We start from the raw sequence: 25,474 nt of genomic DNA on the forward strand, positions 1-25,474 counted from the left end.
CATCTTTTGACATTGAAGATGATAGAATACTTTCAGTTTTTGGCTAAGAGACGAAATAAGGAATGGAGTCAATATTCAATAATGGTAACCTGAAAATAGAGGTATGCCATCCGCTTTGATGGGGGATTCAGGTCAAATAAACCTGAATTATTCATAAAATGGAACAAACCGACCAAACCAGAGTGGCACATCCCAAGATGGTGAGTTTTAAAGCTCAGTTTTGATTGACCTAATAATCAACTTCACAATGTTGGAATGTTGGATTGGGTAGACACAAATAAATGAAATCAAACTGAACTGATCTATGTACAACCCTAACTTAAATCCAACTTAATATCATTCAAGGTTTAAAGGCTTACAGCTTTAGAATGCCAACCCAATGTAGAGTTGATCTGGATTCGGGTTGATGTGTTGGACAAATCTACCCTCATCCATTACCCTTGTAGTTGTACCAATGATCTCAAGCCTAGACCTAACGTAGAACTGTTTTTATGATTTAGATGGCTCAGCCATTTGGTTCAATGTTCAATTCACCGAATAAAAAAAAAAAGTGAAAAAAGGAAATGATTCTAGAATGTCTTTGAAAGTTTGGTAGAACTTAACCTAACCTGATCAACCCGCTCTAAGCTTAAGGTTGGCTACCTTTTGGCCTCATTGTTTGTTGATAAATTATTTACTTGATTAGGGCTCAGTTTGGAAAGATTACAAATGAATTATAAATAAATACAAAATAATATAAAAACACATGTATTGCACCCTAGAATCTAGATATTTGAATTTGTATTCCTTCTAAATTGAGCATTAGCTAAGTATTTCTTATATAACACTCCTCTTGATAAATGTATTTATCCATATTCTTTTATTATTATATTTTTTTATATTACCATTATGTTATCATTACTCCAATCACTTATTCATGGTTTTTTAAGAACATTATAGGTTGATTAATTTTGTTTTCTTTTTATAAGGTGAAAAATTAACCTACACAGAATGGTACATTTTTTTTCTGGGTAAATAAGAAAAAACCTTACAACCTTACATACGAAAAATTCGTTACAGTTTTTCAAAATAAAAATGTAATTTCAGAAAAGTTGAGGGGCATCTGTAGAATATAAAAAACCAAGGGTACCGAAAAATAATGGATAATCTGTCTACTGTTTCAAGAAATGAGGAACGTTGCCCCGTTACAACGGTCGAGGACCACCCGCCGCTACTGTCCTCTCAGCTCTTTATCCTAATATTTTTAGAAGGCACTTTTTTTTTTTTTTTTTTTTAAATCTTAATTTGAGAACTCTTGATGATGGGGACAAGAACATGAAAAACCCTAATCAATCTACGTTTAGCGCATGATAATAATAATTGGTCAAGCAATTAAAAATTACAGATTCCGGGACACGTGGATATGACACCTGGCAAATAGCTTTAGCTGGTTCCCTTCGTTCATTCACACCCAAGCCACGAAACTGAGCTTGTTCCTGTGGTCTTTCACTCTCTCTCTAACGACTATGCGGGCCCCACCCTAACAGAGTGTAGAACACGTCGCCAGTCCACGCAGGCAGTGAAAGCAGGCGGTCTCGAGGGCGATACGACCGCGTTGCTAAGCAAGCCCTACCGGCTAACCGTCTGGTGCGGTCTCTGTCTCCCCGCTATAAAATGGATAGAGAGGGCGTCGGTTGCGGCTTCTGGAGCGGAATTTAGAAGAAAGAAATAGCCAGAGAGTGTGCTATCGGCGGGAGAAGGAGATAGAGAGAGTGAGAACGGAGAGTTAGAGCGGGTTCACTGTGTCAGTCAGACATACCCTTCGCTTCGAACTCGCTGAGACACAGAGGTGCCAACAAAACCCTAAACCCTAACTCTAATTCTTTACTGGTTTTGTGTTTTTTACTCAATTGCTTCTTCGCTGTTTATAGTATTTCTGTTGTTTCACATCTGCTTTCCTTGTATTCGGAGTTTGTTTTTTAAGGTTTTGGAGGGTTACTGTTGCGGATTTAACACTCCTCGCCCCCCTTTTGTTCCTCTTATATTTGAAAAACCTACTAGTTAGGCTTTGATGCTGAAGTGGTTTGCTCTCCTGATTGCTTTTTGTGTTTCCTTGTTCGGGGTGTTAGATGGATCGATACCAGAGGGTGGAGAAGCCAAGGGCAGAGACGCCGATAAATGAGAACGAGATTCGGATAACCACTCAGGGGAGGATGAGGAACTATATTACTTACGCGACCAGTTTGCTCCAGGTCATTTTTTTTCCTTTATCATTTTTTTTGGCAAGGTTGAGCTGTTTGTACTGTCAATTGAAATAAGTTTATGCCGAAGTATGTCTGAACTACATTACTTACGCGAATGGTTTTCCTTACTTGTTATGTGAGTGTTAAAAATTATGGAAGGAAAATAAACAATACAAATGTAAGTCTTTAAAAAGAGGAAGAAGAACACTTTTCTGGAAGATTCCTTATCTTCCTCCAACTCATGTTATAAATTTAAATACTATCTATTTCATCAAAACTAACCACCACTTCTTATAATGGATGCGATTTCCTAACTAATATCCAGCACGAAGTAATTAGTTAAATGTGGTAGATCATACTTGACGAATATGATGTATTTGTTAACATTTAATTAGATATCATGTCTTTATGAAGTAGGGAACTTCAGGTTTTCATATGGCTGACCCCAAATAGTTGGGATTAAGGCTGATTTGAGTTCAGTTGAATTAAAACCTGTAAGTTTTATTATGTTTTTTAATAGGCAATACTGTAAAATTTACTATTTTTGCACGCTTTCCTGTCTTGAATTCAACTATCATATATATATATATATATATATATATATATATATATATATTTTTTTTTTTTTATTTCAGTTTTCTTGTTTTGTTTCATTATATACCATGCTATTATTTCCTACCGGTTATTAATTGATTGAATTTAGATTTTCTATCTTGTCTTGGTTACTAGTAGTCATTAGTGGATGCTCTCATTTTCTATTATATCATTTTTCCTCTAGTGGCTTACCTCTCCATTTTGGTATTGCACTTAAAGCATCAACCTGTTTGGCATTTGAATGTTCTTATTGTACTTTCTCCCTAATGCTACGTCCTTAAGTAAAAGGTGAAACATACAATTTTTTATTAGTGTTTATCTTTTTCTTATAAGAATATTACTTCCATTTGCTGCACTGCCCATGAGCACAAGTGAAGTTGGGTATGCTTGTCTTGCTAAACATTTTTTTTTTTTTTTTTGTCTATAGGAGAAGGGTTCTAATGAAATTGTCCTTAAAGCCATGGGTAGAGCCATCAACAAGACTGTGATGATTGCTGAACTGATTAAGGTGGGTAGTCTCTGCACTACCATTTATTTTGTTTTTCCAATGTTTGTTTTGCCCTTAGTATTTGATTATGTTAATATGATACTCTTCTACAAGAGTGGTATTCTTCAAATTAGATTTGGATTAAAATGCACTTCTTGTTCCAGAGAAGGATTGCTGACCTCCACCAGAACACATCAATTGGATCTACTGATATAACTGATATGTGGGAGCCACTTGAAGAAGGCTTACTTCCGTAAGGACAAAAGGATCCATTAGTGGCTCCAAGTCATGCATTCCATAAAGAATATTATAAACATGCAGGATGATTCTCTTTCTCCCTTTTTGCAGCCTAGAAACTACCCGCCATGTTTCAATGATCACAATCACTTTGTCCAAGAAGGAGTTAGATACATCCTCTACTGGGTAAATGAGAACTAAAGTTTCAATGGAGATGAATGGCATTATCCTTTTCCTTTTTCATCCCCCTCTCCCCCTGGTTTGATGATTGCTGTTTGGTTCTCAACTAATATAAAACTTTGTTTGGTAGGACTTATAAATTTTGAAATCTTAACCAATTTTTACAATTAGACAATCTAAGAAGTTTCTTTGATGTGTCTGCATGCATATATATATAATGTATGTATGGGGAAATCGGATCAGGTTTTTGTTAGCTTTTTGAGGAACAACATGGCTATTTTAGAATACACTACTAAAATAATTCCTTTTCTGTTTCCTGGATGGGGGGAGACTGAACATTTCTTTTGGAATGTTCTTTAAAGTATGCCGTTGTTTTGCAATTAATATTATTAATTACATGGCACTTTTTGACAAGTATGGTATTTAGCAATTAGACATTATGTTTCAGGAAACTCGTAGTCACTTGTTTGAGAACATATTTATTGTTGGGCTGCTATTCCGTTTTGGAAGTGTCATAATGGCTGTGGCCTGATGTTCTCTTATGTGGTTTATTATTTTTGGTGAATGATCTGCTCTTGTAACTTCTGGACACTTTTTCTTTTTTCCCTAATACAGATATCAACCGCCCATTCCTGTTGATCAAGTAAAACCATGGAATGAATTTGACTATGAAGGAGGTAAGGCATTAAGGCATTATTTTCAATTCTCCTTTTAAAAATGTCTCTTACAAGTCTTACCGTTGATCTTATGGAACCCAGAGGGCTCTCCTGGCATGAGGGGCAGAGGGCGTGGTCGAGGAAGGGGTAGGGGTAGAGGTATTGTCTATCTCTTCAAAACAGCATTTGGATGTTTCTTCTTCAAGATTTTGGCAATTCAGAACTTGTAATAGTTTGACCCAAGTACTTGTTATTAGTATTATCATCAGAATTTGTGGTTATATTTGATATTTTACACTTTCATATAATAAGATGCCTCTACAAAATCTAAGGCATAGTTATATCCATGATAGGAGGGTGAGAAAGTATCAGATAACTGCTAATGCAGGATCTCAAGGAGAAACATTTTGATAGTTTCCAGTTTGTTTATATTCCTAGGTCTTGAAATACTGGTGCACATGGTTATATTTGATTTTTTACACTTTCATATAATAAGATGCCTCTACAAAATCTAAGGCATAGTTATATCCATGATAGGAGGGTGAGAAAGTATCAGATAACTTCTAATGCAGGATCTCAAGGAGAAGCATTTTGATAGTTTCCAGTTTGTTTATATTCCTAGGTCTTGTAATACTGGTGCACATACTATTGCTCTAAACTTTTTGTGGATGCTGTTTTTTGGTGGTGAGCCTCCTGAATGGCTCGAAGCTCATATGTATGTTTATGTGCCTAATAGCTGATATAAATATTCCTTGATCTACCAAAAAAAGGAGAAAATGGATCTCCACTCAAAGCAATGTTCTGCAAATCTTGATTTAAAGTTGATAAAAATTAGGAGGGTGTTTTTTGATTAGTAACATTAGCCATCAGCTGTCATAGTGAATTGATGGTAAATTTGATTTCCTTAATTTTTCCTTACATTAGCACTTACAGTGGTGTTTGTGATGCTAAATTGGCTTGCAATGGTTTTCAAGTTCTAGGGTAATAGTCAAATGATTATGCTTCTAATATTTAGTTCAATTTCCTATTGTAGTCCATTACTGAAATTCTACTTCAGCCTTAATGTGAAGCTATGCAACCCTTATTTATCTCATGCTCTCGTGTATACAGGAAATAGCAATGGAATGGGGGACTATGGAGATGGAGGTTGGGATGGTGGACGTGGATATGGTGGAAGAGGAAGAGGCCGTGGAAGAAGCCGCAATTTCCGTGGGCGTGGAAGAGGTTATGGTGGTGATGTACAACATGAATCGGGTGGTTACAATGAATATGGTGGATCTGATGCACCATCTGTGCAAAGCCGTGGTAATCTCTTGCATTGAGCTATGATTATTATTTCTCCTTTGCTTTTGATTGTCGACTAACAATTCAAATATAATCAAACAGCCTCTTCATCTTCTTGTTTTTGTTTCCTGGGGTAACAAATGAGATTCCATGTCAATGGACCATTTACTGTTTATGGCATTTCCTTTGAACCTAATTTAGTTGCCTAGAAAAAGAAACTACTCCAATCTACTTCCCCCCAAGATCATTTGATCTTTGCACAAAAAAAAAAAATAATGGAAGGTGTGCCATATTTTGTTTGTCTGTACTGACAACTTAAAGAATCATAGAAGTGTTTTAGAAGTGAGAAGGGTAACTTAAAGCAGAAAGGGGTTTCTAGGGCCTGAAGCATGAAGTGCATGCTTGAGCAAAGATGAGTATGAAAATTAATATTCTTAAAGAAAGAAAATACTTCAACATCTATTTAACTCAATTGGTTAAAATATCAATGCTGTTAACAGAAAGGTTGCAACCTTATAGTTTCAACCTTAAACTGGACTTGTTTAAAACTCTAAAATTTAGTAAATTTCTTGTTCAAAATTCAAGGCTAATTCATGGCCAGATGGTGTATCTGGGGTCTGGTGAGTGGTGACAGATTTTACCAATCACTTGCTAAAGAATTGCCTTAATGAAGAAAAATCATGGATATATCAATATCAGTGATAAAAAATCATGCATATGTGAAGGTATCAAATGAGTTCCAATTCTGTCTGCTATATTTCTGTTTGGTTCTCATGCAGCAATTTACTTGAAGAATGGAAATATTTGGTAACCATTGCTGTGTTGAGTTCTGCAGGGCGTGGTCGTGGCAGGGGAAGGGGCCGTGGTGGTCGTGGAAGGGATTATTTTAGATCAGATGGGCCAGCCCAGGCAACTGCTTGAACCTAGAACATTTGTTAGAGTGGAAAAAAGAACTGCTGGATGCCTGCTCTGCTCGTCGTGTTATTTCTTCTTCTAAGAGAATGGACTTCACTGATATATGTTTGGGAGATGCCATTCGGTTGTTAGTGGTAAGCTGCTGCAATGGTTGCCTGTAGCAGCTGTGTTTTTGTAGTTAGGTTTCTAGGATTATCATCTGATTTGTTGTCGACAAAAAAAAAGAAAGAAAAACCATGCTGGTTTATTATACCCGTAAAAAATTGTACAATTTGTCTGATGCTTTTTATAGGAATAATAGAGCAGTACATTCTTTCATTCTTAATTTCAAAATTCGCTTCTCTTCCTTGGTTCAAAATGGATGTGCACTTTGGAAGGAATAAATGCTCGGCACATCGTTTTGCTTCACTTGGACCCCCACCCCATTGGACAATTATCACATCACATGCCCCATTGCCGTGTACCAAGTTGGCCACTAGTTTTTCATAAGCACACCTTCAAATGCAGAATTGTTGTAATGAAAAGAAATCGATGGTACAGGTTACTCTTGGATCTCACTGTGCTTGTCCCACTCTTTATCTTAATTCTAATTGACAGTTTGGTAATAGAAGATGCTTTGTATGGGAGGAGCAGCGTATACTGAGTAATTCTTGAAGGAGCAGCCCAATGCAAGGCAGTAAAAGCCGCCCGAATGGTCTTTGCCCTGACTGATGCCGAAACCTTGAAGGGACGCCAGCTTTGCTATTATAGTACGTAAAGCTCCAATCTCTTCTAACTTTTACTCTTGATGTAATGTTTCTGGCTTTTTAAATTTTGAACTGGGGCCAATGTTTGAATGCATGATAGTTATTAAGGTGTATGGAGTCTCAAGTCTTAAGACTCTTAACTCTTCAACTTTCCATTAATTGTAACCATGTGGCCCAGTCTTGAGATTTGACTAGAGAGATCTCCGTCTTTTATTTTCACATGGGAGTTGTCGCAGTATTTCACGACTGATTTTGCTGGCAAGTTCAGAATCTGTCACTATTTTTTAAGAATTTCGCTTTCTTAAAATCGGCTTCCTTTTTTGAATGTCACTTTTTTTTTTCCTGGTGAAAGCCATTGTTATATAGCCCATGTATTGTATCGTATGGCAAAGAAAATTTCACATATTTGGTCAGAACCATTTCTGTACTGTGTCCATGTTATAAAGGTTGGGAAAAAGTAAACTTCGTCGGTTTTACTTAAAGGAGCCGACTGTTTTACTTTTTAGTTTTATTGGTCATTTTTATTAAGTCATATAGAAAGGGAAATTGTCTAAAATTCATCATGAGTTTTCAACATCTCTTAAACTCAATTTTTCAAAATGTCTAGAACTTAAAGTTTTTATTTTCCAAAACTCACCTTCCGTTAGTGCATCGTTAATTATGGTTTTCAAAATCAGACCGGAGAAATCGGGAACCGGTCACCTGACTGGTTCTGTTTTCCCCTAAAACTGCTTTTCCCCCAAAATTGTTGATTTTGGTCAGCAAATCGCTGAATCGGCTAGTTAACCGTTTGAATGGTTTATCGTTTTTCAAATTTGAAAGTTTTTTATTTTTTTCAGAATGGGCCGGCTGTTCAAGTTGAACAGTCGGACTGTTCGAACCGGTAATCGGACCCCTAACTGGTTCGGTCATCGGTTCATTTTTAAAAACCATGCCGTTAATGCTTCTTAACAGAGGTGTTCATGTCAGCATAAATAACAATTTTTATGACCAAATTACCCTTGAATGTGGAGTTAAGAGAAAATGGTAATTTCAGTTTTCCATTTTCTTTTTTTTTGCATTTATAATGTTTTGTTATAATTTCTAATGTTTTTTTTATAGTTTCTGTTTTTACATTTTTCTATTTTCTACAATCTATAAATTTTCCTGTATTTTTGTTATTTATTTACAATTTCTGTGTTTTTCTATAATTTTTGGTGTTTTTTGTACAATTTTTATTTTCTGATTTGTTTTTCAATTTCTATAGGTTCTATAATTTGAAAATAATTTTTTATTTTGTTTGCAAATTTCTATAATTTTTTTTATATTTTTGTAATTTTTATGTATTTTATATTTGATTTTTTTGAACTTTTTTCATTTTTCATGTTTAAATATTAAAATTGTAATATATTAACACCCCTTAATTTATTTTGTATATATTTTGTATTTTTCTATAAAGGTTAAAATGGTAATATATTAATGCCCATTAGTCTCTTTAACGTCTGATGTAACCATTTTCGGCCACGTACCAATGTTTTGTGATGTAAATTTTTTTGGCAAAGTACCTCGTTATTCGACCCGGTGGTGGCGTACCTTAGTGACGAGCTACATGGTGGCGAACTGCCTGGTGGTGAACTGCCTGGTGGCGAACTCCTTGGTGGCGAATTGCCTGGGAGCGAACTGCCTTGGTGGCGAACTGCCTGGGGGCGAACTGCCTTAGTGGCAAACTGCCTGGGGGCGAACTGCCTGGGGGCGAACTCCCTGGTGGCGAACTGCCTGGGGGCGAACTCCCTGGTGGCGAACTCCCTGGTGGCGGATTGCCTTGGGGCGAACTGCCTTGGTGGCGAACTGCCTGGGGGTGAACTGCCTGGGGGCGAATCGCCTGGTGGCTAACTGCCTGGGGGCGAACTGCCTTGGGGCGAACTGCCTTGGAGGCTGACTCCCTGGTGGCGAACTGCCTGGGGGCGAATTGCCTTGGTGGCGAACTGCCTGGGGGCGAACTCCCTATTAGGCGGTCGATGCCTTAGAGAATGTTGGAGCTCTCTGGTGCGGCGCAATCCGACTGCCCTCAGCATGAGGTGTTCTTCTTTCCTTTGTAGGCTGCGGGAGATGAGGGACCTACGAGAACTTCATCTTTTCCTCCTCTTTGTAGGTGGCAGGAGTTGAGAGACCTGCGAGAACTCCATCTTTTCCTCTTCTTTGTAGGTGGCGGGAGCTAAGGGACCTCCGAGAACTCCATCTTTTCCTCCTCCTTGTAGGTGGCGGGAGTTGAGGGACCTTCGAGAACTCCATCTCTTCCTCCTTGTAGGTGGGGGGAGCTGAGGGACTTCCGAGAACTGTATCTTTTCCTCCTCTTCGTAGGCGGCGGGAGCTGAAGGACCTGCGAGAACTGAATCAGAGGTCCCGGGGGTACTTTCCCGGTGGGGGCTCTTCGATGCTTAAGTTAGCACTCTTATTGTAGAGAGCTTTGAAGATAATATGAGAGAGCTAGAGAGCATGGTTACTTCCCTTTCTTTTCCATCCCCTTCCCCTTTGGGGGGTGAGGTATTTATATACCGGAGTCTTCACGGGTTAGGTGGGTGAAAAGCCTCCAAACGGTATGACTCGTCGCATCTGGTCAGAATCGGGGTACGGTGGTGAACTCCTCGAGGTCGTCAGGCTGGCGCTTGTGTCAGGCGGCCAGATCGGCGCCTGGGCCGGGTTGTTAGAGGGGTGCCTGCGTCAGTCGGCGGGTCAATGTTTAGGCTAGGTCGTCAGGTCGGCGCCTGTGTCAGTCGGCAGGACAGTGCCTAGATCGAGTCGTCAAGCTGGCGCCTTGGCCGGATCATGCGCTAGGATGGTCCAGGTCGGCCAGGTCGCGCAGGCTGCGCGAGCGCGGTGCAGTTCGTGCGCGCCGCGCGCAGGTCACGCCAGGCCAGCCAGACAGGTGCCCCGGTGGGTCACCAATTTTGTAAGTTTGTTGGCTGGGTGTTTTCCTAGTTGTCACGAGGTGCCACATGTCACAATTTTACTAGAGGGCTAAATCTGCCCTCATCAACGTCAAATTAGTGACATGGTGAGTTTTAGACATTTTGAAAAGTTATGATGAATTTAAGAGAAATAATGGGTCTATTAGGGTGAGATCTGATTGTCTCCATTAATAGTTAGGGGTTCTGGGTCTATCATATCCAACCAGACCTGACCCCATTAACAGCTCTAGATTTGATTATGATATTAAAAAAGCACGATACAGAAAAATTTTAAACCAATCAGGTGGTATAGACCAAAATTCATCGTGGAAATTTGATTGGTCAATTTTTTCCTGTATTAGTCCTTTCCCATGGGAGCGGATTAGCTGGAGATAAAAACATACACACTCGGCTGAACTATCTATCACGGTTGAACACGCCAGTGTTCGATATAGCTGGGTCCCAGATAGGGCCCACAGTGAGCATTGGCGTGTTCAATTGTGATAGGCAATTCAGCCGAGTGTGTGATTTTGTCTCCAGCTCACCCGGACTGCTTTTCAGCATCCTATACTTATCCAGATAAATGTGTGAAGTTGGTAAAACATTTTTTTCACCTTGATCCCTCCTCAACTGCTACGTTAGTGAACCAAATTGAGCTCTAACCATTGGCAAAGCTTGAATGGTAAATTACCAAGGGGTTGTATGGCAAGTTTTTTTGGAAAGATCTTATGGGTAGCTCAAATGGTCAAAAGATGCATTAAGCTTTTGCATTAAAATCTGAGTAGTCTTTAAGTTAGTTTGGTTACCATAGGTCTTTCCGAATAAAGCGAGAAAAATGTGAAAAGCTCTATTTGAAACTTCCCGAAATCAGTCCAAAATAGGTTTCTTAAATCTTTTTTAACGCACTGGTTTTTTGCGGCTATATCTATTACGAGCCAAACAAAAGAAGATATCAGTATGGTCTGCCTAGCTTGTAAACAACCAAAAGACCGCATGAAAAGACACCAAATGGGACCTTACAGTTCAAAATGATTCTGGTTCAGGAACATGAAATCCAAAGACGTTAAATGAAAATGTGGTGAAAATACTTCAAGAAAACATTTGTCTGCAATAGTAGTTATACACGCGAATATATTTCTTTCTTTTTTTTATTTTATTTATTATTTTTGGGGTGGAGGGTTTCTATCTTTCCAACTTGTGTGGAGGTAATAGACGCAGGTTAGTTTAGGCCTTATGGGGAATACTGTCAATAGATGGAAAACAAGATTTTAGCCGGTAATAGAAAAGGCAATGGATTCGACTATGATACCGGAAGAACTTAAGCCAATCAACCAGTATCATATGAGCAATCAGGTGGTATTTAAAGCAATAGCATTATTATGGGTTTATTTGATTCTTGAGAAATTGACAGTGAAGTCGAATCAATTGTTTTTATGTCTTGGAGTGTCTGAGCAAGCATACCACTACATTTCTTAATATTCTTCACTGTCAAGGAAATGGGGCCTATTTTTACGTGGATTTTTCAAAATGGGACGCATGGCCGTGACTGAAGCCCTGAATTATTAGAGTGAATTCTCAATACAAACCATATCGATGTCATGTCGTTGCCACATCTGAGTGCAACAGAGTAGGACCCCTAACTTGAGTTGTTGAGTTTTGCTTTGCAGTCTTATCCTCATGTATCTGATTGATCCATGGAGGAAACAGCCCAAGATGGGTCTACACATGATGAAGTGAAGGTGGCAGCTCAACATGGGTTCGTATGCTGTGCTGCATCAATCCCTCTTCTGTCAATTCTGCTTTGCACATGGCTGGTTGTGTGTAAAGCTAGAGGCTTTTGGTTTTACTAGATAGAATAGAAATTTGTGTTTGTGTTGAGGTATAGAACTGTAATTTGAGGCTATTTATAGTTGAATCAAGCGTATCTTAAAAATGCATATATGGAAGGCTGTTTGTTAAAAGGTCAAATTGACCTTTCTTGCTTCAGGAGGATGAAATCTATTCATTTTAGCTAAAATGACTCTCATATGTCATGTAGTGGTGTGAATCGACGGGTGGCCTGTGCTGGCCTGCGGGTTGGACCGGGCTGTCTTGCCTCCTCTTGGATACTTCAGAGGTCCGGCCTGGCACATCCCATGGCACGAGCCCAAGCGGGCCCTGGCTGCTCAGGGGCCGTGGGCCAGGCCAGGCCATTAGGGGCATATTTTAAAAACTAAAAAAAAAATAAAAATTAATAAAATATTAATAAAATAGACAAAAAATTGAAAAAATATTTAATATGTATGTATGTGAACCATGCTGAATCGTGTTATGCCATATTGTCTCGTGGGCCTGAAAACTCAAGCCTGACATGACTTGATAATGTGATGTGAGCATGCGATGATAATCAATTCAAAATTTTTAAGTAAAAACAGAATTGGTACTAGACACAACTTTAGTGTATTTGTCAAAGACATCTCATTCAACATTTAGAATCATCCACAAGCCCAGCAGCTTATTCATGTACTTTGATAAGTTTTGCTTGACACCCATTTTTTATGTTGTAAATTTAGGTTATTATTTTATTAGATATTTATTAATATATAAATCTGTTATTTAATTTAAGAGATTAAATCAATTTTTATTTTTAAATAATAACCTACTTTATGAATCCTACACTATTCGAAATCAATTTTTGTGTTTTTAGTGGAGATAACTACCATTTCAAATTCTTACTTTTTTGAGCAGATAAAACATGTTTGATAATAGAAGATTTTGTTTAAAAGCGGGAATAATCATTTTTAAGATCATGAAACAATTTCAAAATATCGAAATGTTTCACTACAAGTTCACGTTTCATACAATTTTTTTTTACCATAAAGAAGTTTCATATAAGTGTCATACATATTTTTGTACACTAGCCACGTGTACAATCACGTTTGTAAGAAGATAAAAGGGAGCTGGCAAACACCCTCATACTTTTCCCAGTGGTCTAGTTTGACCTAAAGTCAAACCGGGTCCTAAGGTCCAATCCTACCTCAACTTGGAATTTTCTACCTAGAGACCCACCTCGACTTGAAGCCTTCGGCCTAGGAGTCTAATTCAACCTAGTGATTTGGGCTCATATGCCCTAGACTTGGCCCACATAGGCCAGAGTCACATACATATGCATTTTAGACCTGGCTACCCAATAAGCCCATGGCGGAATGTTCTATGCCATGGTTTTCAAAATTGGACCAGACCAAAAAAACCAGGAAATCAGTTCTGTTTTATCTCAGAATTGTTATTTCGTCAGAAACTATTGATTTGGTCAGTAGGCCACTGATTCAGGTGGTTGAATCATTCAATGATTTTGATCATTTTTTTTTTAATTTTTTTATCAAAATAGGCTGTTCGTTTGGTTCGAACAGTCAAATCATTCGACATGAGAACTGAATCCCTGACCATTTCGATTTTAAAAGCCTTGCTCTATGCATTTTGACGAGATCACGTCAACTTGCCTACCTTTTATGTGAAAAAGTGGTTTGGAAGTTGGGGAGACATGTCCCAAAAAGGTTAGTACACATGATGGGGAGCAGCTAGATACATGTTGGGATGCCATGGTACCCCACCTTAGACAACTGGCAACATCCTCAAATGTCAGGTGGTCTGATTTTTGGGTCGGATGGCCCATTTTGACAAAAAAAAAACCGGCCAAACCATTGAATGATTTAAATAAATCGATCACCCGGATCAGCAGTTTGCTGATCAAATCAATAATTTTTGGTGAAATAACAGTTTTGGGGTAAAACAGAACTGATCACCTAACTATTCTCAGTTTTTCCAATCCGACCATTCGGTTCGGTCCGATTTTAAAAATCATGGCTTTTATTGAGCAGACTTCAGTGGAATGCCGGCTGAATGACAAAATATCTGGGCTTTCCTGATTTTTAACCAAACATAGCTTCCAATAAGTTATATTCGTATGAGGCCCACCTCACAAAGCCAGAAACCGCTGCATGAAAGCCCTGGGAACAAGAAAGCAGCTCAGCTAAATCACGTTTTTAAAATTCAAACTGTGTTTGGATTATGCGATAGAAGTGGAAAATTGATGCATAATTTTCCAATGCGGATAATGGTCACTAGTAAATTGGGGAGATTATATTTTGGATGGAATAGAACCGTAGTTTCTTATAGCTTTGGTGCTTTTCGGACCTTGACGTGGTGAAAGCCCGAAAATTACCCCTAATAAATCTGTGGAAAACACTCGCTAAGTGCCCGTTTGGAAAAGTTTTTCGAACGTGGCTTCTGGCATTCATAGCTGGGCCCATACTAGAACACCAGAAGGTATATTGATGAAAATCTGGAAAGCCGATCACTATAACATGGGTGCTCAGTAACCAGTTCACCACTGACCACACCTCGCCTTTCCCAAACAGGCTTTAAATAAGAAGAGTTTCTAAAAGCTGAATTGGCCTCGTACAAGGTAAGCATCCCAACCCTGATGATAGTATATAAAAGAAGTGAATCCAAAGCCTCTAGCGAGAGAGAGAGAGAGTTTATGAAGAAAGCAGAAGAGATAAAAGAGTTAGAGGAGGAGAGGGAATTCGTTCTATAATGTCAGGAGCTGTACTTGAAGCAAAACTCCAGACAGACTTGGCCTCAGGAAGGGGATAGAAACACGACTTATTTTCACAGGATGGCCACCATGAGACGGAAGAAATAGAATATCTTGGATAAAGAACAAATAAGGACAATGGGTTTCAAATCATGATGAGGTTAGTGAAGTCATTGTGATGTATTTCAGAGACATGTATACTTCTCAAGGTAGTTGGGACCTTGAGGAGATAGAAGATTTGCTTACTCCGATAATATCGGACAGGAGAATGAGGAGCTACTGGCAATTTGAGGAAGAGGAAGTCAAAGGGACCCTGTTTAGTATAGGAAGTCTCAAAGTTCTTGGATCGGATGGATATTCGGCAATCTTTTTCAAATCTTTTTGGGATTTGATCAGGACAGATTTAACCTTTTTGGGGCAGGAATCATTTAGGAATGGCTGTTTTACAAAACTTCTTAGTCAAACTTTATTACGTTTACCCCTAAAAAGCTATAGTGTGATCAGGTGATAGATTTTTGCCCCATTAGTCTTTGTAATATGATTTACAAAGTCATCTAAAAATTTTGGCCAATAGACTAAGACCTCTCCTAGAGAAGTGTGTCCTGTCTCCTTACCAAAATGTTTTTGTTCCAAGCATACAAATTTGGGACAATATGGAACTCATGAAATTTTCCATCATATAAATGGCTATTAAGGTGGACATGCTATGATAGACTGGGACTATATTATGGAGGTCTTGAGAGGCGTGAGATTCTCTCAAAGTTGCTGCAACCTAATTCATCACTGTCTTTCATCTCTGTCTTTTCTAATCCTGATGAATGGAGTAGTTGAGGGATGCATTCTACCCACGAGAATAAGGCTGATTATTCTTGGCTCAGCCCATAAATTTCTAGGCTTGGCCCAAATTTTTGTGTACAGCTTGGCGTGTGCCTAGGCCTGCATCAAGTCCAAAAAATATAGGGTCGGGTTTGGCCGTAATACTTCAAGCCCGACCCGCAATATATTTATTATTTTATATTAAATATAAAGGTTCTACATTTTATTTTAACATATAAATAAATATTTAATAATTAGAATGTATTAACACATGTATTAAGAATTGAGCGAATTCAATTATGAAAATTGTCGTCCTAAGAAAAGCTTTCATTCTCATTCCCTAAGCAATGTGGGACTTGAAAAATCACTCAATGGTAGCACTAATTATTTAGTGTTGTTTCAAGTCCTACATTGCTAAAAAATGAGATTGAAAGTTGATGCAACCGTTTCTGGTCACGTACCAATTTTTTGTGATGTATCAATTTTTTTGGTTTAGTACCTCGTTATTTGACCTGGTGGTGAAGTGCCTTGGTGATGAGCTACTTGGTGGCGAACTCCCTGGTGGTGAACTACTTGGTGAGGAGCTCCTTGGTGGAGAACTGTCTAGTGGTGAGCTCCCTGGTGGAGAGCTACTTGTTGACGAGCTCCCTGGTGGAGAACTGCCTGGTGACGAGCTCCCTAGTGGAGAACTGCCTGGTGGCGAGCTCCCTAGTGGCGAACTGCCCGGGGGAGAGCTATGCCGATCTGCTTGTGGCGAGCTCTGCCGAGCTGCCTGGCTCCTTGGCGAGCTCCTTGGGGAGAACTATGCCGAGCTCCCTGATGGTGAGCTACCTTGGTGGACTCGTCATTTGACTTGCTCCTAGGTGGCCTGCAACTCAAAGGATGGTGGAGCTCCCTGGTGCAGTGCAACCCGATTGCCCTCTACATGAGGTGATCTCCTCTCCTTTGTAGGCGGCAGGAGCTGAGGAACCTGCGAGAACTGAATCAAAGGACCCGGAGGTGTTTACCCGGCGGGGACTCTCCGATGCCTAAGTTACCATTCTGGTAGTAGAGAGTTTGAAGATGATATTAGAGGATGAGAGAGCTAGAGAGCAAGAGTTACCATCCTTTTTTCTCTCCACCCCCCCTTTGGGGGGTGAGGTGTTTATATACTAGAGTCTTCGCGGGTTAGGTGGGTTGAAAGCCTCCAAACGGTAAGGCTCATCATATCTCGTCAGAACCGGGGTACGGTGGTGAACTCCTCAAGGTCGTCAAGCTGGCGCTTGTGTTAGGCGGCCAGGTCGGTGCCTGGGCCAGGTTGTTAGGTCGACACCTGTGTCAGTCGGCGGGTCAGTGTCTGGGCCAGGTTGTCACGCAGAAGATCTTCCTGCGATACACCACTCTTTTGTACCGAGCTACCCTACAAGTGGCGAGCTGCCTGGGAGAGCTATGCCGAGCTGCTTGGTTCCTTGGCGAGCTCTTTGGAGAGCTACCGAGCTCGTGGGGTATGCATGCCGAGTTTATCGGTGGGCATCTAGGTCAGCCAGGTCGGATCAGGTGCCAAGCTGATCAAGGTCGGCCAGGTCGCGCAAGCCGCACCAAGTCGCACAGGTAGCGCGCAGGCCGCGTGCAGGTTGCGCCAAACTGCGCCAGGCCAGTGCCCGGGTGGGTCACCAACTTGGTAAGTTGTTGCCTGGGTGTCGCCTAGTTGTCACGAGGTAACACGTGTCGCAATTTCACTAGAGGGCCAAATCTGCCCTCATCAAAATCCTTGCCTTCCTTTATAAAAGGTTAGGTAATCCAAGCTAATTTAAGTCTAACAATTAAATGAGGCTCATGCCTTGTTTTTTGTGTCATGAGCCTAAAGCCTAGCTCAGCCCAATTTACTTTGGCTTGTGCAATTTTTTGTACATATTACCTAATTTAAAATTTTAAATAAATTAAATTTTATTATTTTATTTTATGGGCTTATCTTTACTTGTTAGGCCTGGAAAGCCCGTAAGCTCAGCCTGGGCCCATGTAAGGTTGGGCTTGGGCTTGCAATCTATGCCCGGGGTGAGGGTTTAGGCCTAGCTTAAAGCCCTTATCATTGGTTCTAAGCCCGGCACATGATCAGACCTACACAAGAGGCCTAAGGCAAGGATATTCCCTATCTCCTTACCTTTTTATCCTTACCGTGGAAGGACTCTTTAGGATTTTGGAAAGGGCTTAAGAGTGAGGGTCTTATTAGAAGAATTAAGATATGTAGAGAGGCTGCCTCAATTTCCTATCTTTTTTTTTTTGTTTTTATTTTTTGTCAAAGCCCAAAGAGATATTACTGCAAAGCATCTAGATACCTTAAATAATTTTCAGTGGATGTTTGGGCAGATAATCAATTGTGGGAAATCAGGCATTTTTTTAGTACATGTGCCAGTCATAAAAGGGGCTAAACTAAATAAAAGATAAATTAAGATGGGGGATTTGGATTGCCAAGCAAACTATTTAGTAATCACTTTAATCTGGAAAAAGAATAAGCCAAATTTTGTGAACTATATTATTGATAAACGAAAATCAAAGCTGAATAATTGGAAAGCAGCCTCCTTCTCCCAAGCAGGAAAGCTGGAGCTGACAAAATCTGTCCTTAATCATGTGATGTTTGTGTTTAAACTGCCTGATAGTTTTAATGATAAGAAAGATGGCTTGGCCTTTTATTAATAAGATTAAGAAAGATTCATTGTGGGTCAAACTCCTTAGGAATAGATACCTGAAAAATCTGAATTTGTTTCTTCAGAAAATCAGAAAATGAAGAAAAAATCCTTTTCTTTTTTCTGGAAAAACTTAACTAGGGCCCTCATTAAGGTTTTTCCTCTCATAATTTGTAGAGCGAGGTCGTCAGGGGATGTTGCTCTGTGGGGGACTCAATAGTCCCACAGGCAAGGCTCACCTTGGCCGATGCTATTAACGAGAGAGGGCTGTTGGATGGTGATGGGATGGTGACAGGATCTGCTACTCACAAATGGGCGCCTCACATATACATCCATTGTGCATTGAGAATATCTCCCGTGAATAATAACAAATAAATATAGAAGATGTTCCCAATGTATAATAGGATGTGCGTGTAAAATGCTTGTGAGGTGCCAAGTGTGAGGAACAGATCCGGTCTCTGTGGGATGACTGATGACTCCATCCTGAGAAACCATTTTGATGAACCCTAGATTAATATAATCAATCGATCAATCAAACCCATGTTTCCAGGATGTCTGTTAAAGACCAATATTTTTCTGGACCCTAGGTAAGAAGGGAGTGTTCTCTCTAGGTTTAGCCACTCAACATGTGGTGGTGGCTCGTATACCCAATGCACCGTTCTCTGATGTGGAAAATATGGCATCTTCTTGTACTCCTAAGATACAGACTTTTTCTTTGGAGACTTGTGAAGGGTTGTGTGGTTACCTTGGGTATTTGAACCTGAAAGGATTTGCTTATTCTTCTATGTGCAGGTTTTGCAAGGCTGAGAATAAGACTACCCTTCACCTTTTTTTCCAATGTCCCATTGACAAAGCAATCTGATTTTCTACTCCAATAGCTAAATCTGGCAATAAGTTCAATTTGTGGTACCATTAATGCTGTGATCTCTGTCCAAGTAAACAAAGAGAATCAAGTTGATTTTTTTTATTTGGCTTTTTCTATGATTTCCTATCATATTTGGTGGTTTAGGAATAATTTAATTTTCAGAGGTAAGTAGTTACATAGAGTTATTTTGAAAATTTAGAAAGCAAAGGGAGAAATCTCCAAACTTGTTGTACAGCAAGAAAAAAACTACTGAAAGTTCTATGATCCTTGAACCTGGGACCCCCCCCCCCCCCGTAGGGTGTTTACAACTTTACATCCCAGAGGTCAAGTTACTTGTTATTTTGTGATGGCAGTTTTTTCGTAATGCCCATCAGCTCTGCAGATGGAGCTATGTACGAAGCAAGATGCTACTCGAACATTTCTATCTATTAGCTGTGAACTTGTTAAACTCTGCGTCTGTAAATATTGACCCGAAATTGTGGCATGTGGTGGACCAAATCATTTTTTGCTCTAACAGTTTAGAAGTTAAATTTAATCATATTTCTAGGAGAAGCTCGTTGGCCCATGAAACTGCAAAGAGGGCCCAGTTGTTGAATGGGAAGGTGGCACATTTTAATCATCCTCCCCCTTATATGAACTCTTTTTATAAGAATTTTTGCTTGGTATGGTAATTAGTATTTTCACCAAAAAAAAACTACTTTATAGTAAATGGGTGCGACCATGATATGATATCTTAAAAATAACTAACCAATAAAGTGGAATCATAAACATGGTAGTAAATAATGTGTTATTTATTAAAATTTATGGGTGGGTTTTGATTGGTCAAAACTCTTTCCATATCATATCTTTCCCGCATCCAAAGTTCAAAGTATTGACACATATCATTCTGGGACCCCTCCATACGCCCCTATAGTGAGTGTATCGGGGGCCTGACCGATTCAGAGGATGGAGGAGCCCTAAACCAGCTTGCCTGAACCAGTTTCAAAAAAAATAAAAAAAAAACTCTCGATTTGCCCAATACGCCCAGATCAACATATCGGGCGTATCAATATTTTAAACCTTGTCTGCATCCTAAATTTACCTTATAGTAAATATATGAAACATAAAAACCCAACCAATAATATCTTCCCATCATTCTCTAGTTCTCCATATCATCTCTGGCAGAAACGTTAACATACAGATTATGCGTTATTGGATTTTTACATGCAAAACCTCCTAAAGGCAAGCCTTATCAACAAGGTTTCACAACTTATTGTTATCCATTTTTCAAGATACTAAGACTGCATTTGGCATTTCTTATTTCTAGGACTAGTCTCTTTTTGCAGTTAAAATGCCCAATGACTTTTTAATTACAAAAAGGAGACAGCCGTAGGGTGTATCGGAAAGTCTCCTCTCCATCAGGGAAGATGAATGTATCAACATTCTGAAATCCATTCATTCTTGACCAAGGTTTTAAAAACCGACTCGAAAATGAAACCGTTCTAACTACTACCAGATCAGCGGTTCAACCATCCGAGTCAAACCTCATGTAAGAATTAAGATATTGGTTGAGAAAAGCCAGGTTCGGCTGAAAAAGAAAAAAAAAGGAAAGAGGATTCAATGCTCACAGGCGATGGCAGCAGCAATAGATGCAGATCTGAAATCTAGTTCTCTAAAGTGTTCTTCTACTTCTCCTTGGATTGCAGATCTGAATTTGTGCCAATCTCATTCTGCGTTCTACAACATTATATGGCAAACCACTGGTCAGGTCAAACGAATCAACAGTTTTCTGAGGAAGTTAACGGTTTTTGACCCAAGAATGGGTTAGGGGTGAAACAAAACCGGTTGCTTGGATGATTTCCAAGCCAAACGGTCCAACCATCCCAATCAACGACGGTTCAAAAACATTGTTATTTAAATGTGTGCCTCCACGTTTCCTCGTCGACAGTGTATGCCACTTCGGATAAAGGTGGCATCTGGTTTGGTAATTTCACAATGTCAATTTCAATTAAGTGGGATACCGGTGGCTACACAATCTATATAGAAAAATGACCAACCATTGTACTAAACTAGCCATAATAAATTAGAAAAACTTAAATATTGTCGCCATTAGTTGTTCCAATTTCCAAATAGCTTTGATAAAACAACATTTAGAAAATTATTCGGGTCCTGAACAGTTTAAAATGCAACTCAAACCAAGTCTAAAGGGGACTTGCCCACAAAAACACCTATATAATGAAAACAGTGTCTCCAATCAATTCACTAAACCTGCAGTGCAAAACTGTTGATAAACCTTTAAGCCTTCAGCTTTCCATAGAACTTCTGCTTCTCGTTTGTAGTTTGGAAGCGACCATGTCCAAACTTCGAAGAGGTATCAATAAATTTGAGTTTGATCTCCTCAAGGGCCAAACGAGAAGTCTGCTTCAATAGGGACTGGCGGAGTGTAACAACCCTCTTTTTAGGTCCAACACAGCACCCTTTAAGTAGGATGTAGTCATCCTTCACTACACCATAGTGAGGGAATCCACCCATTGGAGTGATGTCCTTCTCGGTCCTGAAAATTTCATAGCGAAAAGGTTGAAGAAACAAAGCATGCAATAAAACAAAAGCAAATGATAAATACTAAATTACTCATAGCACTTCTACAAATCCTAGTGCCAACGGCTGAATATTACTGGTATACAAAGTTCAGAAAACGTTTACCTATCATATTCGGTCATGGTTGAATGTGACTCCTGTCCAGTCTTGCCAATCTTGTAAATCTTCTTGTTCATTTCAGTACGGTGGTGGTATCCATTCTGACCTGCTCTGGCAACTGTGAAGGAGACCCTAGCAGGGTGCCAGGCACCAATACAAGCTACCTTGCGGAGACCTCTGTGAGTTTTGCGAGGGAGACGGGTGACACCCCAACGAGTGACAACACCCTCATAACCTTTACCCTTGGTAACACCAATGACATCAATCATCTCATCCTTTTGGAAAACTGCATCCACTGGGATCTGCTTCTCAAAGAAGCCATAAGCAAAGTCAACCTTCTGTGTAACGGTTCCACCATTCACCTGGATCTCCATTAGATGAGCCTTCTTCTGTTTCAGCCCTTTCATTTTTTTAATCTGCAACAGGAACAATGACAAACCATATTTTAACTTGCAGTAACAAGCATAAAGCAAATGCGTATTGTCAATTTCAACAAAGACTTGTGATGTCATCAGACCATTTGGCGCAGAAAGTGTAATTGTAAGTTCTATGAAATACTAATCTCCGATGTCAAATCAGTACAAAATTAGAACCACAAGCTTATTCTACCGAACCTTTTGAAGAATCAATGCAAAATTAGAGTTTTACTGATATTTGTGCCATGTCACACTGAACTTAGTGTATGGTATGCGAGAGGCATAGGAAGCATGAAAAACAGTTGTTCCTTTAATCTTTTTTACAAAATTCCTGTTTGGCAATATCAATTGTTATGGTTTATTTTAATGCTGGAATTTAATAATTAACTTCTCAAAATCATTTACAATCAACAGAGGTAGTTTTGGTATCAAGAGACATTTACCTGCTAAATGAATTACAGAAGCATATAAAAAGATTAAATGAAATGGCATCATAAAGGAGAAAAATGGACCACAAAAAGATATCATGATGGATTGAATGAAAGGCACATACAAGAGAAAATGAATCACAAAAAGATATTATGCTGGATTAAATGATATGCAACGTATAAGAAGATAAGTACCTGAGTGTGAGCCAAAACACGAATGACAGAAGCATATTTTTTCATTTTCTCAAGCTGAGATTGGATATCCTTCTTCCCTTCTTCAGATTCATATTTCTTAGAGTACTTGGTGAAAGCCTTCTTCTTGGACTTGCACCAATTTTTGTAGAACCTCCTCTTGACCTCCTCACTCAGATGCTGGGCCCAAACTGTGTTCAAAGAACGAAGACCACGAGGAGTTTTTACATATCCCACCACTCCAACAACAACCATTGGTGGTGTTTCAATGATTGTGACAGCCTCACATGTCTCCTTCTTGTGAAGCTCTACAAGAATAAAGACAAGTACATGACTTCAATGGCAAATTGGTATTTAGTAAATTCAACAAGAAACCATATAAAGTCATCATCTGCACCTAATAAAATGCAACATAAAAGAATATTTGAATTTACAACTTGGAATGTCCAGCAAAACAATTAGTTCATTTTTAAAATAAATAAACAAGACTGTCAGAGAGACACTCACCCAGACACCATACCATTGAAAGCAATATGCTTCAAAATGATATAAACAGTTTAGACTAATAGTCTTCTACAATGTGCATAAGGTATCCAAAACAGGGTAGAAGATAAGATGAAGACATTTGAAACTTCATACCATAATCAAATCCCAGTGGAACAATGTCTTAGATTTCAGAGACCTATCTATCGATATTATTTATCCATGGAGCACCAGCCACGATAACAACTAATACTAGTCATTTCATGCAGGGAATGCGAGACAGAGTGACAAGTTATCCAAATATAAAATAAAATATTACGACACCGCAAATGTAGATAATGACATCCCCAGTTGCGCAGAAAGAGCAATGCATTAATACAAAAGGTTCTCACTTGATCCAGGTTTCTCGACTTCTCTGACAATGTGAGTCATCCCAGCCTTGTAGCCCAAAAAGGCAGTTAGCTTGCAAGGCTTGGTTGGGTCATCCTTGGGAAAAGCCTTCACTGCATTTATCCACAACATAAATACCTTAGATTCAACAGCAGTCATTATTTAAAAATGCATAAAATTAATGGGATGCCGAATTGACGCATAAAAAATAACAAAAAAAAGAACCACAAAATCTTGTTTTGCAAGAAAGAAAAACGAATGCAAATCATGAATATCCTCTCCAGTAGGAGAAGAAAAAAATAAAAGAAAAGGTAACTAAATTGTTGCAAATACAGGATATAAAGTAGAATGTAACAACCCCAAACTAAGAATGGGGCAGATGTTTCCACAAGTATATTCCGCCCAAAAACAACACATGGAACTTTTCAAAAGATATGCAAAGCAGAAATAAGACAGTTCAACAAAAGAAAATAATTTTCTCTTGGTAAAAACAGATAAGCACTCATGTTAGAACAATAGAAACTAAGCATACCCTTTCCTCTGTGACGAGATGCCCTCTTCCTAGGAAGGAACCCAAGGGACCCATGCCTAGGGTGCTCGAACTTCCTGTGAGACATCCTCCTCCTTCACCCTGGAGATAAAATTTTAACATTACAAGAAACAGATATTTAGAAGTCACAGACTCACAATGCACAAATAATCCTCTTCATGTAGTCCATTGTGTGGAACTACAGAAAACAAACAACAAAAAAAAAAAAAAAAAACCAACAAAATATTGATTGAAGACTTAATTCCCAAAATATGAGGTACAATCTAGGTATAAAAGCTGCACAATTAAATGCCATATCCTATAGTATTCAAGATCCCCAACCTAAGTAAGGCATAGATCTACATTTATCTGAGAACAGAAAAATCGCATCTACAACCCCTAAACTCAGAACTTCAAAAAAAAAAAAGAACCCCCAAACTCAATTCCTAGTCTTCATGTACCGGATATCTCAGCTCGGACAAGTGCAAATACTGAAAGGAGCAAATACCAATATGCTTTGTCTCGTATTAATGACGGCGTATCGAAGTAGTTAGCAGAGAACTTAGATTGCGCCGAAGAAAATAAACGAAGAATTCAACTGAATAACAAAAGCCTAATCGATCAATCGATTGAGATTGAGAGAGAGAGAGCCTGACGATACTCCGATAAATGGAGGGAGAAACCGTCTTGCGGCGTACGCTATACCTGAGCTCAAAGCTCAGCTCAAAACCCTACCTCGGGTTTATATACAAGGTGAGCGTCCAACCATTAAGGGATCATTTGCGCCACAATGACCAAGATCTACCCATTCATTTTTTTAATGGCACATATGTCCTTGAATTGGACTTGAATCCTGGGGCCGATGGGCTGCATCTCAATAAAATGATGCAGAAAACAAATTTTTTGGGGTTAGAATGGTTTCATCTGAATTCCAAATTTCCAATCTTCAGAGCCCATTCTCCAATGTATGTATAGGCCGCAACTTGGGTTGGGTTAGTCCGAACGCAGAACGATTTAATTTAGGGTTGATGGTTTGAAGCCTTATCCATCCAATTCAACCCAAATCCTACTTGTAACATCATATTTGCATATTTACATGTATAAATATTAAATAAATATGTGTTTATGAATGTAAGATTGTAAGTAATTATGTATATGTAATTCTAGTTTGGATTTGTCTAAAATAAAATTA

At 39.1% G+C, this 25,474-nt stretch overlaps 2 protein-coding genes across 3 annotated transcripts; one reads left to right on the forward strand and one right to left on the reverse strand.

Moving 5' to 3' along the window:
- Positions 1–1,452: 1,452 nt before the first annotated feature.
- On the forward strand, positions 1,453–6,893 carry LOC148851559 (uncharacterized). Its single transcript, XM_088943790.1, has 9 exons — positions 1,453–1,828; positions 2,109–2,231; positions 3,244–3,324; positions 3,468–3,556; positions 3,652–3,726; positions 4,336–4,397; positions 4,479–4,535; positions 5,487–5,681; positions 6,496–6,893. The coding sequence occupies exons 2-9, from the start codon at positions 2,109–2,111 to the stop codon at positions 6,579–6,581; spliced, it is 768 nt and encodes a 255-aa protein (XP_088799916.1). The 5' UTR covers positions 1,453–1,828; the 3' UTR covers positions 6,582–6,893.
- Positions 6,894–21,206: 14,313 nt separating this feature from the next.
- LOC148851560 (ribosomal protein 1) lies at positions 21,207–24,995 on the reverse strand. Of its 2 annotated transcripts, none has more exons than XM_088943791.1 (6): positions 24,934–24,995; positions 24,286–24,384; positions 23,756–23,866; positions 22,884–23,188; positions 21,851–22,260; positions 21,207–21,701 (listed from the first exon to the last, which is right to left on the reverse strand). In XM_088943791.1, the coding sequence occupies exons 2-6, from the start codon at positions 24,368–24,370 to the stop codon at positions 21,443–21,445; spliced, it is 1,170 nt and encodes a 389-aa protein (XP_088799917.1). In that variant the 5' UTR covers positions 24,371–24,384; positions 24,934–24,995; the 3' UTR covers positions 21,207–21,442. The 2 variants fall into 2 exon arrangements, with proteins under 2 accessions (XP_088799917.1, XP_088799918.1); XM_088943792.1 differs by having other exon boundaries at positions 24,744–24,995.
- Between the last annotated feature and the right edge of the window lie 479 nt (positions 24,996–25,474).

The sequence above is a fragment of the Nelumbo lutea genome, chromosome 5, assembly GCF_056320005.1.
Source record: "Nelumbo lutea isolate HS-2025 chromosome 5, American lotus-T2T, whole genome shotgun sequence".
In the NCBI taxonomy this organism is placed as follows: Eukaryota; Viridiplantae; Streptophyta; class Magnoliopsida; order Proteales; family Nelumbonaceae; genus Nelumbo; species Nelumbo lutea.